Genomic DNA, 15,261 nt, shown 5'->3' with positions numbered 1-15,261 from the left:
GAACTAGTCTGTGGTGACTCAAAGTTAGTCTGTCAGCAGATAAAAGCTTTGACAGTGAAGAGGGATTTGTAGGTACCTGTCTGTCTGTCCATTTTTATTCCCTGGGCGTGGTGATGGGGAAATCCTTTCTTAGATATGTAGGATTGCAGTATTTCTCACTCCTCAGTACAGGTAACTAAGGTAGGATTCATATTTTGGCTTCTCCGCTTCTGAGCTCTTTAAAGAGGATGCTCATCCAAAACCTTTCTCAGTTTCAAACAGTTACTTTTTGATTTGTGCAATTGAGATTTATTTCTTAACATCTGATGTTCCCTGTTGTTCAGGTGGCAAGAAGCAGCACTCAATAGGGTTGTTTCTGTAGTTGTGACTTGTTTGCATGCAAGCACAAAAAGATGGAGTACTGCCCTGGAAGATGTGGCAGGTATGCAGGTGCAGCAACAAGTGGGGCCTTGTTATAGTGGGGGCTGCATTTCATGCAGCAGACTGTTGCCTAATGGAAAGCAGAGGATCCCTCCTCACTGAGCTTTTTTCTCACTGCTGTTATGAAAGTACATGCGAGCACACACCAAAGGTATGGCAGGTGTTTTGTTATGAAAACAGGAATTAAATTTTTCAGTAAGACAAGATCCAGGAGAGGAGACTTTTTCAGAAAACTTCATTTTTTCCATGGTGTTTATTTTCCCCTCGTTCAGATTGTAAAGTAATCTCTGCTGTATTTTCATGGGTAGGAAACAAACTGTTATCATGGTTCTTAAAAACCCTCTCCCAAATATTTAAGAGCTGCTGCTGCTGAAAACCTGCATTCACGTGCCTTCTGCCAAGCAGACAAGTGTGAAGTAGCAAAAGCCAGCATAGCCTTTGCTGTCTGCTGATTGAAGCTGGTAAGTCTTTTGTGGATTCAGCCTTGGCCTGCTGCTGTTGCCTTAATGCTACTAATCTGGTCACTTTTCTGAAGGTACACTTGAACTGTTTGCTGTGCCTTTAAATCTTTACAGCCATTTTAGCTTGTTTTGAGTGTTAATTTCCAACCAAGTGACTTTTAACCAATATGGATCTGTATCAGCTTCTTAGAGAAATTTGAAGGTTCAAGGTTGTTTACCATAAATTAACTGTCTGAGGTTATCAGCCAGACACTCAGAACTTGAATTTTGCCCCGTGATGCTGCTTCAGCCTGGTGCCTGCCTTTTGTCTCTCTCCCCCTTGCAGGTGTCAGGACCCTGCTATTCTGGTAGGGGTAACAATTTGACAAAATGAGTGATGGTTCTGGAGTGTTACTGTCTCTGAATTGTAATGCTGTCATATCGTTTATGGTAAGTCCAAAGTTGTGTTGTGTTTTTCAGAGCAACCCTCCCTCTCTGCCTCTACTTGCCTCTCACCCAAAAAAAGACCTCAAAAGCAAAGGCAGTAATATCACGTACTGAGGAATTATTTCATGCAGTCACAGGGGAAGTGAAGACAATGTCAGCTGTCAAAACTTAGGGCAGCTATGTGATTCTTGTAGGAAAGGAATTTAAAAGACAGTTCAAGTCATGGGACAATCAATCCGTTGCTCGTTTGTGTAAATAGCAACCCCTGGGAACAAACTGATAAAAAGTTTTTCTAACAGTGCAAATATTTCTGGCACTGTGCCAGATTTCATAGAACTTAGTAACAGTGCTGTCTAATGAATTGTAAATACTTATTTCTGTTTGAGTGCTGCAGCTCTGAAGGCCTAGAGCAGCTCTCTTAACTTCACCAGAAATGTCCTTTTTCACTGCGAATGGTTGTGTCCAAGACCTACTGGAGTGACCAGTGCTTCTATCCAGCAAGCTCTGCTCTTTTGCCTTTCTCTCCTTTAAAAAGAAAGATTATCCTGGAGTCTTGAAATAAAGCTGTCTGTTCCTACACTTACGTCTTCCTCTCATGTTAGGCATGTTACAACATAAACCCTTGCTGACATGAAAATCATAGAATCCTGGCGGGGTTTTCTCTAGAGCTTTCCCTTGCAGTAGCCATTCCCCCTATGCTGAATACCAAGAGACTAGGAGAAGCATGCAACTAATTTGAGTCCTTTTTGTTCAAGGGTTTTTCAGGTCACAGAGAGAAGTGTTAAAAACTCTGAAGCCCCATAGAGACTGGTGTGGGAGGGAGTGTGTGTGTACTGCGCTCTTCGTTTTTTAATTGTTTAATGGTCCTACTTGTGTCATAGTGGTACTGATGGGAACATCAGCTTCAGCTGTAAGATGATGTGGGGTCACTATGCAAAGTATGAAGTGGCTCACTTATCAAAAGCATGGAACTGTGTCTGTCACCAGTGAGTGGGGTGCAGCATCCCAAAATGTGCAGGTAAAGTGTTCCCCTGCCAAAGCTCAGAATAGCTTCCTTTGCTTTGCTTCGGTTTTGGCAGGAGTGCAGCAGAACGGGTTTGCTGCATCTCCCTAAACACTCTCTTATGTAGATTGTGTGAGAGAAACAGAAAGCTGCCTTAGAAATGTCTCGAATAGTGAAAAAATTTATTCTTCTAATTTGTTCATAAACCTGGTCTCTTAAGTAGTAGCGCTCTAGCTGGTAGTTAAAAACAACAAGAAAAAAGCATCTTTGCTTACTCCTTGACTATTTTCTGCTCATCCTTTCATCAGGGTAAATAATGTGTTTTGTTTTATGCAGAAGTAATTCTCTGGGGCGGGGGGGAATAAGTCTAAGGCTCTTCGGTGGTTTGGTTGAACGACTGTCGGGAGCGCGGGTGTTTTGTGGTCCCCGATCAAAAGTCCTTGTCGGGGGGACACCTGGTGGGCGATGGCGGAGGTGCAGAGAGGGTCACTAAAAGATGGTGTGGTGCTTGGGAGGGGGTAAACATGGTGGGCGTGTGCGTGTTGCATCGAAACGTCTTTCCTCCTGAAGGCAAGATCTGTGCGTAAAGTCTTGAGGAAAGCCCCAGGCTTTGCAGGCTTATCTTCTGAAGAGAAGTGAGTGACGCTCTGGTTTTGCTGTCAACTATGAACACGTCACTGCTACAGATGGCTGCTGTCCAAAGCCAGCAAGAGCGCTTTTATTCTTGAATCATTTCCGCCAGTTTCATCATTTGATCATTTTACAGTTACCAAAACTGACAGTCTTCAGATAACACAGAACGTTCAGGATTTTCTCTCTGACTGCAGCTAAGGGTGTTTGCTGGCCAGAGTTACCACCACCACTGGAGGGGTGGTATCCATACTGAAGCTGCCAGTTTAGGAAAGGAGCTCTGGAAGGAACAAAAAAGGTGGGAGTGGTGGGGAAATGGAAGGTCTGCTGAACTTTTTGTTTCAACAAGAGTTGGTTTGTATTTTGCCTTTCATGCTGAGTTGGGTGATAAGAGCAGACAAGCAGAGAGGGGCATTCAGAGAACTGCATACAGCTTTACCTGAGATTTCTGTGTTGTACTAATGAACTTTCATCCCTGAATACTCCAGGACAGAGCTGGCACTGCCAACAGTTACAGACGTCTGGAATTCTGAATTTAATATAACTCATTTCAGACTCTTTCCTCACTTGCTCTGATTTTTTTAATAATAAAATTGTCATTACTGTCTCTCTTTATTTTATAGTTTTGCCAATTTGAGAATTCACCCTCATGGATTAGTGTTGGTGGATCTGCAAAGCTACAATGATCATTCAAAAGGAAGAGAGGAAGTTGATCAGGTATGAGTGATGCTTATCTTATTAGGCTTATCAAACTGCATGGGGAAGTTTTTTTTTTCAATTCTATCAAAGTATATCTGGGAAAATATTTTTAAATATCAGACTTAGTTCAAACCTCATTGCTTACGGCTGAGGAGAGGTAACACCTGTTGTAGTTGTGTACAAATGAGTGTGTGCGCACACACACACTCGTCTTGCATGTCCTGGGCCTTGTGTTCTTTGCTGTAGAAGTTGTAAAGACACAGCAGCTTGATCAGGGCTCAGGTCTCTTCAGGCATGCAGGGCAGTGAGGTAGATGCTCAACCCACAACTCTATGTATTAGTTGTATGACTTTTCCTTCTTTAATGTGTTAGGTGGGGAGCCTCTATACTCAAACTTCTTTCCTATGGAGGAAATTAAGTTCATCTTCCCCAATATGAAGGCTCCAGAAATTGGATATTGCAGGGGAATAGGCCAGTGCTTTGTCAGAGTTCTCATGTTCCCTCTTTGGCTGTGCGTGAAAGGTCTGGCTATGATATCCTGGAGGACAGCTAAACACAGTGATGACAGCTGCTACAATATGCACATTCTTGCTAGTAATGAGGCTAAGGTGACCAGCTAGTTGTTCATAAGCCTTTCAGTGCAGGTGCTCCTTTTTATTGCCTTCCAAGTAGCCTAATTTAATAGGTACTTTACATTAAGTGATCACCTATGAATTCCACCTCTCTTGTTTGCTGTTTTTTTTCAGCTTCTAAACAAAATAGAAGAAAGAATGAAAGAACTGTTTCATGGTAATATAAAAAGGGTGAAACGGTAAGTTCATGCTTCTATTTCTGTGTGTGGCTTGTCTGTATAGTTGCTAAAAATAATAAGAAAATTATGCTTTGCTGTACTGCAATGAATAAACTGAAATATGAATTTATGTTTTTTTCTCCAGTATTTTAAAATTGTTTAAGTGCAGAATTGAAGATACTGTGAGATTGGTCATTTTGCTGAGCTTCATCTTCACTATTGTTATTTTGGGCAATGACTATTTCTTTAATTTGCTTCCTGGTTGCATTTTCTCCCACCATTTCATGAAACCATTGCAGAAAGAGCAGACTGCTCTTGAAGTGCTGGGCAGCCAAGGGTGGCAGGGGGATAGGCCAGGGTGTGAACAGTATCCTTGGGGCCACATCCCACAGCTCGTGAACAAGATAACCAGGGCTGGTGATGGTGACTAGGGTCAGTTCCAGCCCTGTGACAGCCAGGCTGGGCTGTAGTACTGAGGCAGCTCCAAGACCGAGTTGGGTGTTGAGAATCATTAAAAGACTTGGATGGGCTTGGGCAGGGATCGGGATGAGTGCTGGAGCTAAAATGAAGCTCAAGCCCGTGGAGGAGGCCCTGCTCCAGCAAGGTTTCCTGCAGCTCTCTTGCAGCTTCTGCTCTCTTGCAGATCTTGTCACATACCTCAACTATTTTTTTTTTTCTTTTTTATATTTGTTTTGCATCCTTCTGGTGTTAGCACGTGCAGCTCCGCTAGAATAAATGCTGCTGGAAGAGTTGTTCCTGCCTTTGTTGCCTGGACATAGTGAACAGATGCTCTTGCTCTCATCGTGTGCTGCCATCTCGTGGCTCACTGCAGGCAGAAAATACTTCTGAAATGTTTATTGGGATCACTAGTGAATTTATAAGAAGCTTGTTTATGTCTGGTCTTCTGCTCTCCTCGGGGAAGAAAAACAACCTTAAGCCCCTGAAGTGCGTGTGGGAAATCTGAACTCTGTGCCTGCACATTTTGCTTAAAATAGAATGCAATAATTTTGATCATTCACTGCCATTTGAAATATAGTTTGTCTTTACGGATGAAATACTGATTTGAACCAAGATACTTCTATATGAAATTAAAAAAAAACCCTAAACAGCAAACCCAAAACAATCTATGCAGATGCATGAACCACTTTTAAAAAAGTAATGCGCACTGTCAACTGATATCAAGGATTGCGCTTTTACACTGCGGGGTGACCTGGCTCTGTTGGAAACACTATTATAGTTCACTTGTGTTTATTTATGTAATGTCTTTCAGTACAACTTTGGAAGGGTGAGATCCACTAATCTCAAAAAAAAAATGCCATTGTTAGCTGAGCTGAGGGTGGGAAGAGGTTTTGTCATGGCTTTTTTCTAAATTCTGCTTTTGTATTGTATCCATTTCTAGTCATGAGCCAGCTCTTCTGCAGAGGCTGGTATGTTCTGTAAATCCCCTCTCGGGTAGAGAGAGATTCATGTGCACGTTGTAGAAATTGTACATAAAGAAGAACTGTTTATATTTAATCTGTGCCTTAGCAAATTATATATATTTAACTTATGGCTGATAGGTTTCTTAAATCCATTGAGTGTTAAATCTTGAAAGTTTTCTTACATCCCTCTTGTAAATATTATTTATAATGGTGAATCCACAGGATGTTTACAAGGATTTTTTTTAAATAAACGTTCTCAAATGTTTTATAATCACTTTTTTCTTATTTCTTTCTAGATTGCCAGCCATTTTAAGAGGAGGTGTCATTGACAGATACTGGCCCACAGCTGATGGACGCCTGGTGGAGTATGACATAGATGAAGTTGTTTATGATGAAGATTCACCTTTTCAGAATATTAAAATTCTGCATTCAAAACAGTTTGGGAATATTCTTATCCTCAGTGGGGATGTTAGTAAGTATCCTCTCATTTAAGGATCTTTTGTGTGAAATTTTAGAAAGTGTTGTTTTCTATCTTCCTATGCCATAGTTTTAAGAGATTACTAAGTGCCATGGTTCTGATGCAGGAACCTACATATGTCTGCCTACACATATCTGTTCTTGTATATATTTGAATCAGGCTGACGAATGTAAAATCTGGAGTACAAAAAAAGATTTTTTTCTATTTCTAAAGTCATACAATGGTTAGGGTTGGAAGGAACCTCAAAGATCATCTAGTTCCAACCCCCCTGCCATGGGCAGGGACACCCCTCCACTACACCAGGTTGCTTAATGCCTCATCCAACTTGGCCTTGAACACTTCCAGGAATGAGGTATCTACAGCTTCTCTGGGCAACCTGTTCCAGTGCCTCACTACCCTCAGAGTGAAAAATCTTTCTTATATCTAATCTAAATTTACCCTCTTTCAGTTTAAATCCATTGCCCCTTGCCCTATCACTACATACTCTTGTAAAACGTCCCTCTCCAGCTTACCTGTAGGCCCCCTTTAAGTACTGGAAAGCTGCAGTAAGATCACCCCGGAGCCTTCTCTTCTCCAGGCTGAATATCCCCAACTCTCTCAGCCTGTCTTCATAGCAGAGGTGCTCCTGTCCTCGGATCATCTTCGTGGCCCTCCTCTGGACTCGCTCCAGCATGTCCTTGTGTTGGGGACTCCAGAGCTGAATGCAGTACTCCAGGTGGGGTCTCACAAGAGCAGAGTAGAGGGGCAGAATCACCTCCCTTGACATTGTGTCTTACGTGGAAAGTGACACAGGACAACAGAACTCAGTGTTCTCTAGCAGAGCTTACTCTCTACTCCTTTCTTTCATGTGAGCTTTTTCTGATTTGTTGCAAGTCCAACCTTTTGAGGACTTCTCTTTGACAGTAAAACAAGCTACTTTGTCAGTTGTCAAAACGCAGTGGAATTCTAAAGAAATATGAAGAAGTAAGAGCTGGTGTGTGTATATATAGGGATAATCCTGCTGCTTCCTTGATTCTCTAAGGGAATTGCTTGCTTGGTGCGATAGAGGACATATGTATCTTAACTCATTTAGCTGCTTTGTTGGTGAATGTTGTTTGACTGTCTTCTTCAGAATGCTTAGTTGAACTCTAATCAGAAGAGTGACCCAACCTTTATGGAGGGTCTTCACATGTGGTACTCTATGCCTGCTGATACTTGTATTTTTGAAAGTGAACTTGGGAGAAGGTGGACTTCTGTTCCTTTAAGCTGGATAAGAATGCTGTTTGCTAGAAAATCTAGGCATCAAGGAAATTGCTTTGTAAAAATCTCCCAGTGCTTATGTTGAAAACTACTGACTGAGGTAAGTGACAAACATTGCTGTCTAGTGCTAGAATACCTGATTTCAGTCTAATGACAGAATAACTAAGAAATTTGACTATTGCTTTTTGAAATCACTAGAAGTCCTTCTAACCACTTAAGTAGCTTTCTCCAACTGTCAGGGAGACTTCTGTGCAGATGGCAGCTGAGAAGCGTTGTTACTGAGTTCACTAGTAAGGTATCTTCTAATTCAGTTAGAATTGTATTTGAAATCACCAAATAGGCATTCTATACTTCAGGCCAAAAATTTTCGTCAGTTTCATATGAAGATGATGTTTTATTTGAACGTTATCACAATGTGCCTCATGAAGGGAAGCATGCCATTACTTATTTACCTTCCATGGGACTTTAAAGTACTGCTTTGTGTCATTTTGTTATTGTGCACTTCCAAGCTAAGTGCCAATTGCCAGGCAGGATGATAGGATATGCCATGATGTGATGTGCTGCTGCGCAAGGCTTTGCCCTTGTAACTTAGATCTGTTGTTAGAGCTTGGGAATGTTATTGCCCGCTTTGAAGCGAATGCTGACAAGTCAGCAGAAGGCACGCTTCAGGGCCCTTCAGTAGTTAAGTATTAATGGATATACTTAAACTTCTGTGCAGGGATCCACTGGAGTGCATCTAGGTTGCCCTTTTTAGTTGAGGTTCAGACATATCTCTTGATTTGTCTCTTGCAGCGTTAGTCTGAGGTGAAAACCCCCTGAAGTGTGGACATCAAGTCTGAAGTACTGACTGTCTTGCTCTACAGCTTTGCCAAGAGAGGCAAACTCTTGGCACACAAAACTTCATAATGCTGAGGTAGCCATTTCTGGGTTTGCATTGAGAGTTAGGGAAATTATCTGTGGGATTCTGAGGAAGATCTTATTAGCTTTAGTAAATCACCAGCCTCCTGTTACCTATACTATATCTGAGAGCTAGGTTGTTTCTGGAGGTGTTCTTACTTTGGTCTGTATTTTATCACCTTTGGATTAATACCAGTTAATGAGAAGAATTAAAGATAAAATATTTCTGTTCCACTCTTCCTTCCATTCAGATCTGGCAGAGAGTGACCTGGCATATACTCAAGCCATAATGGGCAGCGGAAAGGAAGACTACACTGGGAAGGAAGTGCTAATCCTAGGAGGTGGTGATGGAGGTATACTATACGAGATAGTCAAACTGAAGCCAAAGATGGTTACTATGGTAGAGATATCCTTTGACAAATGGCTGATGGTTCGTTTCAGTGTTTTTCAGCTTATGTTTTCTGCGGATGTCTTAGCATTGAGCACAATTAACTGTCAGGTTCTGATTTGCGTGAGGAGATAGGGTCTAAAATCAAATTTCTTTTTGTCAGCTTAGAGAGACCCAGTGGCTACATACTTGTGCATTGTTATGTAGCACGTACTTTCAAGATTTCAATCCATACTATAACTTTTGAGTAGCAATTTACACAGAACTGGAAAGGAATGCTTCTGACACCAGACTGGTATCTTCTCTAGTAACAGAAGACAAGCCTGTCAAGTCTGTGGTTTGGACTAAGTTCTGCCTTCTTGGATTCTTCTGTTTTTCTAAAGAAAGCTATAAAAAAAAAATCCATAGAAGCAAAAAAGCGTAATCAATAGGAATGTCAGGACTTGGTAAATTGTGGTGGTGGGAGAATGACCAACTCTTGCTTTGCCTTAAAAATACTGATTGCAAATCAAGTTTTCAACATTCTGTAGTTCAAATAGTTTGTAATGTAAACCACTGTTAGCTGTATAAAATGTTGATCGTCTTAGGCTTTGGGATCCCCTTGCTAAAAATGAAAAATAATTGTTTTAAAAATGTAAGTTAAAGTCTTAACCTAGTTTAGCTTTATGATTTTTTTGAATACACCGTCTATTGTTCACATTTCAAACTTTCACAGTAACGGTAACCTATGGTACCAGAAATACCAGTTAAAACCAAAATTAAGCACTTCCTAAACCTGGAGGCAAATACATAAGGTTGGCTATTGCAATATGTATACCAAGATGCCCATCTTACTGTTCCTTTGTGAATGTCACCTTCTTGAGAATTTCTTTCTAAAGAAATAGAAACTGTTACTTGTATTATTTCTGGAATGTAGAATGCCTTAACCAGCTTCAAACATTGACCAAATGGTGATCGACGGGTGTAAAAAATACATGCGTAAAACATGTGGAGATGTCTTAGACAATCTGAAAGGAGAGTGCTATCAGGTAATTTGTTGTTTTTCTTTCATTAGAATTAATATTTCAAATATAGTTTTACCTAACCTGGAGGACTGCTGTGGTGATGTTTTCGGGGAAAAGTCTTCTGATATTTTTTTTTAATTTTGGGAAGGATTTTTCCTTTTTTATGACACTTCTAAATTTTAATTCTAAATTTTAATAGCTGAAAGTGAGATTTGTGTTGGAAGGGATGCGGGATATATTAGTATCAAAATATTTTAACTCTCCATCTTTAAACTCTTAAAAATAATTATGTGTAACTTTTATGGAATGCGAAATACGTGAATGTTTTATTACTGTAGCTTACAAATAAGGAGGAAATGGCAGTAAGGATGCAATGTTAAACATCATGCCTTAAATTCATGAAAAGATAGAAGAAATGTGTATTGAAGTTACGTGTCCTGTACTGTTGAGAATATTAGAATTTGTAATACACATCTTAAAATGATTTTTAATTTGAGGCAAAATATCTTACCATCATATTACTAGTATATTAAAAATTAAGAACAAAAAATAAAAATTCTTACATCCCTACAGTTAAGGTCTTTGTGCTGCATCTGACAGTTTACAGACTAGCCCAGGTGCAACGTGACATCTTCACTGGAAATCTTCTCTTTCTGTTTTCATTACAACTCCTTAAGGCGCTCATAGATACTAGTTTACATGTGTGAGCTAAGAAGGCACACAAAAAACTAACTGAGAATTCACATGGTACTTTCCGTGAGTCAGTGGCCCTTCATACAAATAACAACTCATGTTGGGGGACTGATAACTGTTACCATTTGGTAGGTAGAACAGTGATCACCCAGGAACCAGTGTCAGCTAGGAAATTCACTCCTGTAGTGCCTGTGTTGTCATTGCCATAATTCTTACAACTGTTCCTACGTTTTATGTGATGTAAAAAATTAAAAACTTAAATGTGTGTTTAATTTTGTACTTTGCTCCTCTTAATTGCTGTGAATCTGCATTTGTTCCTCTTACCCAGTCAGTTTTAAGGTATTTTGAAGGACTAGCTACAGTATTTAATTCTTGTAGGTTCTAATTGAAGACTGTATTCCCGTACTGAAGAGGTATGCCAAAGAAGGAAGGATGTTTGATTATGTAATTAATGATCTGACGGCTGTTCCAATCTCCACATCTCCAGAAGAAGGTTAATCTTCTAATTCATTTTTCTAAGCTTCTGAGAATTTTTTCATATTTCTGCCCCTTGACTGCATAGTAGTTGGCAGTGTGCAACAAGAATACTTTGATTCTTGCCTTTTCAGTAGCAAATCTGAGAGGCAAAGAATGATAGTAACACATCTATTCTCTTTGAACTTTTCTTGAATGTTAGAAAAAATTAATAAGTGCCTAGGACTCTTTTAAACTGTGCTCTTACTCCAGAATAGTATGAACTCATGTAATTCTTGAGAAAGTATTTGAGGAGTTCACATCCAGTAAACTTTTCCCTGCTCTATAATTTCTTGGAAAGATCTAGAAAATTACTGTGAAGAAAAGTAAGATACTTTCACCATCGTTGCCATTGTGTATGGGTTGTGTGGGGTCTTTTACTTTTTTCCTTGTTAGTTTGGAGTTTTTTCTTTTTTTTTTTTAAAGTACAGGATAACTACTTTTTAAACAGTAGATATGTTACAAGTCTTGAATATGTAATAGCGAGCAAGCTAATAACGTGCTGTTCTCTTTTTCAATCATACTCTATATGCAGATTCCACATGGGAATTTCTGCGGTTGATTCTTGACCTCTCGATGAAAGTCCTGAAACAAGATGGAAAATACTTCACGCAGGTATGATATCTGTATGTAAAAAAGTATTGCTGTATATGTAATGCAATCTGCATGTTTCAGGTTTGAAAAAAAGGGGACAAAACCGAACCAACTAATTAAAAATCTACTAGAAAGCCGATTTTCTCCTTTTAATGAATCATTAGGGATTTTTGCGTGAAATTTGGGCTTTGCTAACTGACTTGTCTTTTTTCATTATTTCAACTGAATTTGTAGTGCTTTTGTCTTTGAATTTAAAAACATAATTTCAAGAATCAGCTAGGCATACTACAGAATATCTTAGCTGTAAGCAATTATTGGAAAAGCAGAACAGATGTACTTTATGAACAGATAGATGGTTTTTAAGCTAATATGTCCAGTTGTAGAGTGTAAGACATGAAAATTTGTCATCCATAAAGGTGTAAGAATTTGACATAGCTGCGATAGGATGAGAAAATTGGTCATCTGGGGATAAATACACTCTTTATGCTTTCTGTCCACTCCTAATGCAAGTGACTGGTTTGGCTTCTGCAAAACAGATTTTGAACGTTTGAATGTGTTTGTTAGAATGCTTGGCATTTTGAAATATCTTACATAGTCACAAATAAGATTTTGTCCTTGTTGAAACTTTTAATGCAACTCTATAAAAATAAATAAATTAAGATTTGTATACTTGCTACAGTGTAGCCACCTCATGGATACTATGACTGTGCTATACCTTTCATCAAAAGATACTTTATATATGTAATCCTGATTTTGGAATGCTGCAAAGCTGTCTGCAGTTGTACAAAAATGTGACAACACCCAGCAGAGGTGAAATACAAGTCTCTGAAGCTGTGTTTCTTTTGTCATGCCTGAACCTTAACTAGTTTTCTAATGTATGCAGCATTTTGAAATAATCTTGTTAAGCTCTGAAATAACCTAGCTAAAATGATGCGTTTGAACTCTGTTCCTATCAGTGTAGAGTTTGAGGTGTGTAAAGGAACTGGTTTACTGTAAAACTGGACAGGTTTATGAAGAAATACAAAACTCATTTTCTGAGATTTTTGGCAAGTTTAATGTGCTGTTTTATTTTGAAATGCTGTGGTTGTATGGGAAAGGTAAATTATCTTGTGGTTGAAATGTAAGATATGACTAATGTGGTTGTATCACACTGTAAATCTTAATGGCTTTTCTGTTCTGTTAATAGTGGAAATATTTGACAGAATTTGACATCAAAAGGACACTACATCTTTTGAACAGACCAAGTGTTTTTGTTATGGTTGCCATATTTGTAACATACACAGTGAGACATGCTGACTTGATTAGAACATACCTGTTTACAGACATACATTTATGTATCTGTCAGGCTTTGCAGAAGGACTTTGGGAAGAAGCTTGTGCTGAAAGCTGGAGCGATGGCTGTGCTGCAGCCAGGCTGCAGGGGGGGGTGGTTTTGTGCCAGCTGAATCCAATAGAGGTTGAGACTGATGCAGCCCTGCTGTCTGTCCTGTCCTGATGGGAGGAGGTAACTCAGCTCTCCAGCATCTCTGCTTGCACAGGAAGAAAGGACAGCAGTACTGAACCAGCCCTGACAGATTTAAGCTGTTGTGAAACTGTGCAATATCAATTTCACAGTCCCAAAGCAACAAGGTGGGATGTGGCAGGATGGGAAAGAAACAATACTAGAATTCAAGTGTCTTGAATATGGACTTGTAGCTAACTGGTAGCTGGTGAAAGGACTGGAGTATAGAAGCAGTGTACTCTGGCAACTAACATTGGGACCAACAACTATCAGGGCTTTTTGTATATCTACTGATACGCTACCCAGCCTATTTGATAGTCCTTGTAGCCTCTTCTCAGTTGGCCATAACTGAAAAACAAACAGAACCTTCCCTGCAGAAAATTCAGTAATCTGATCATAGGAAGAACAGACTTTGAGATGCTTTAAATAAAATCAGCTGTTTATAACCTTCTTTAACTTAGATTTTGAATTAAAGTTATTGAAGCTGGATATTCAAAGGATTGGCTTAGACTGTGAACAGCAGTTCAAACATGACCACTACCAACTTTGGTAGCTGAGCTTAGTCTTACACTAGGAACTCATAAATAGTTTTGAATGCTTTGTGTTAGCTGTTAAATGCCAGGTTTTCTAGCTTTGTGTATTAACATTGGAGACTTAAAGTTACATTTGTTCCAACTGTGTACTTCCAGGATGCTCATGGATTCATAGAATAGTTTGGGTTAGGTAGCAGGCTGTACTTGCTGAAGGAGTCACATGCCTTTTAAGGAAGTTGAGTTTTTAAAATCCAGGACTTTGTGTGCCCCCTAACCTCCAGGCTTTCTCCAATGGTGTTTTGGTTCTCTAAAATGTAACATATGCTAAATATCATCAAGGAAATCAGCTGGAGGAATGTCCACCTGTTTGTTAAGAGTCTGACCTTTGCTATGGTGAGATATCTCTTAGGAAATAAGCTGCAAAAGGCTCATTGTCCTGTTGGCTACTGGCCAGTAGCTATAGTTGCTGCTTCTGCCTTGGCATTGTTGTGCTAATGTTTAAAACTTCTGTCCTCTGTATTTTTTAGCCTGCCCTCTGATAGTTCTGCTTGCAGGACTTACCTTGTGAGTCTTGTTAGAATGTCACTTATTTCGATGCTCAAATTCTTTACCCAGAAGTGGAATTCTGTTCACAGAATGCCAGCCTTGCACATACTGTTTTGCTGCCTGACTCTTTAAATGCCACTGCTGGGAAAAATAAATGGAGATGCTCATCACCTTTTCATTGAGCTCTGCACAGTTTTGTGAAATACTTTCTTCAGCACATGAGTTAATTCTGAAGTGTTTAACAGTGGACAGCATACTACACCTTTCTGTTATTACTAGGAGCAAACCGCTACAAATATTGTTCAGGGCTGCTGTCAGCAGGCTGAGCCTAGAGCTGCCTAACTGCAACACTCCAGAGTCCAGAAGCATCAGCTGGAAAATGATCTTTAAAATATGTAGGGGTGTTCTGCAAATAAAAGCAATTGCTAGCAGGTTGATAACATGGAAGCAATACAAATAATAATGGCAGGCTGGGCAGTGCTAAAAGAAAATAGCCACGCGTCTTAGACTGCAGCACAACCTCTTCTGCTCCTGTTCAGGATACTTTCCTCTAGAGTTGCGTTTACTGTTAGCAGCCTAATTGAGAATTAAGTGAAACTTTTGTTGTGGCACTCTGATACGGCTCTGAACTTTCAGATTGTTTTCCCTACCTCTTAGATGTTATTGTTTAATAATTTCATGTGCATTAACTGGAAAAAAGCTCCTAATATCCTACTTGTTACATAATGGTATTTTTGATTAATTGACTTAAAATCTGAGTTCATCAAAGCTTCAGTGCACAGAAATATCTGTTTTTTACATAATTGCATTGTGCAGATGGCATGATGCCTCCGTTGTTTGCAGAAGATGACAAAATGAATGGTGCCATTGCTGTAACTGACAGTCTTGTCTGGTGCTGCACAGTTGATGGGTTTCCTAAAGGATGTTGGGAGGCTGATTTGATTTTGATTAGATCTTGCACGCCTTAATACAAATAGTGTAATTTTAGGATGGTATGTGCATTACCAAAAAAGGAAAAATTCTAGA

The 15,261-nt window shown here is 39.6% G+C and overlaps 1 protein-coding gene across 1 annotated transcript in view; it reads left to right on the top strand.

Annotated features, from left to right (window-relative positions):
* The window catches only part of SMS (spermine synthase), a 54,650-nt gene that overhangs the window by 26,537 nt on the left and 12,852 nt on the right, over positions 1–15,261 (top strand). The window contains exons 3-9 of the mRNA XM_086608941.1: positions 3,564–3,657; positions 4,386–4,450; positions 6,147–6,322; positions 8,716–8,870; positions 9,791–9,880; positions 10,928–11,042; positions 11,598–11,677. Of these exons, the coding sequence (XP_086465067.1) occupies positions 3,564–3,657; positions 4,386–4,450; positions 6,147–6,322; positions 8,716–8,870; positions 9,791–9,880; positions 10,928–11,042; positions 11,598–11,677 (775 nt within the window). The remainder of the gene's footprint in view (positions 1–3,563; positions 3,658–4,385; positions 4,451–6,146; positions 6,323–8,715; positions 8,871–9,790; positions 9,881–10,927; positions 11,043–11,597; positions 11,678–15,261) is intronic.

The sequence above is a fragment of the Tauraco erythrolophus genome, chromosome 1, assembly GCF_009769465.1.
Source record: "Tauraco erythrolophus isolate bTauEry1 chromosome 1, bTauEry1.pri, whole genome shotgun sequence".
In the NCBI taxonomy this organism is placed as follows: Eukaryota; Metazoa; Chordata; class Aves; order Musophagiformes; family Musophagidae; genus Tauraco; species Tauraco erythrolophus.
The sequence above is the reverse complement of the archived record's forward strand: the minus strand, read 5'-3'. Positions and strand labels throughout refer to the sequence as shown.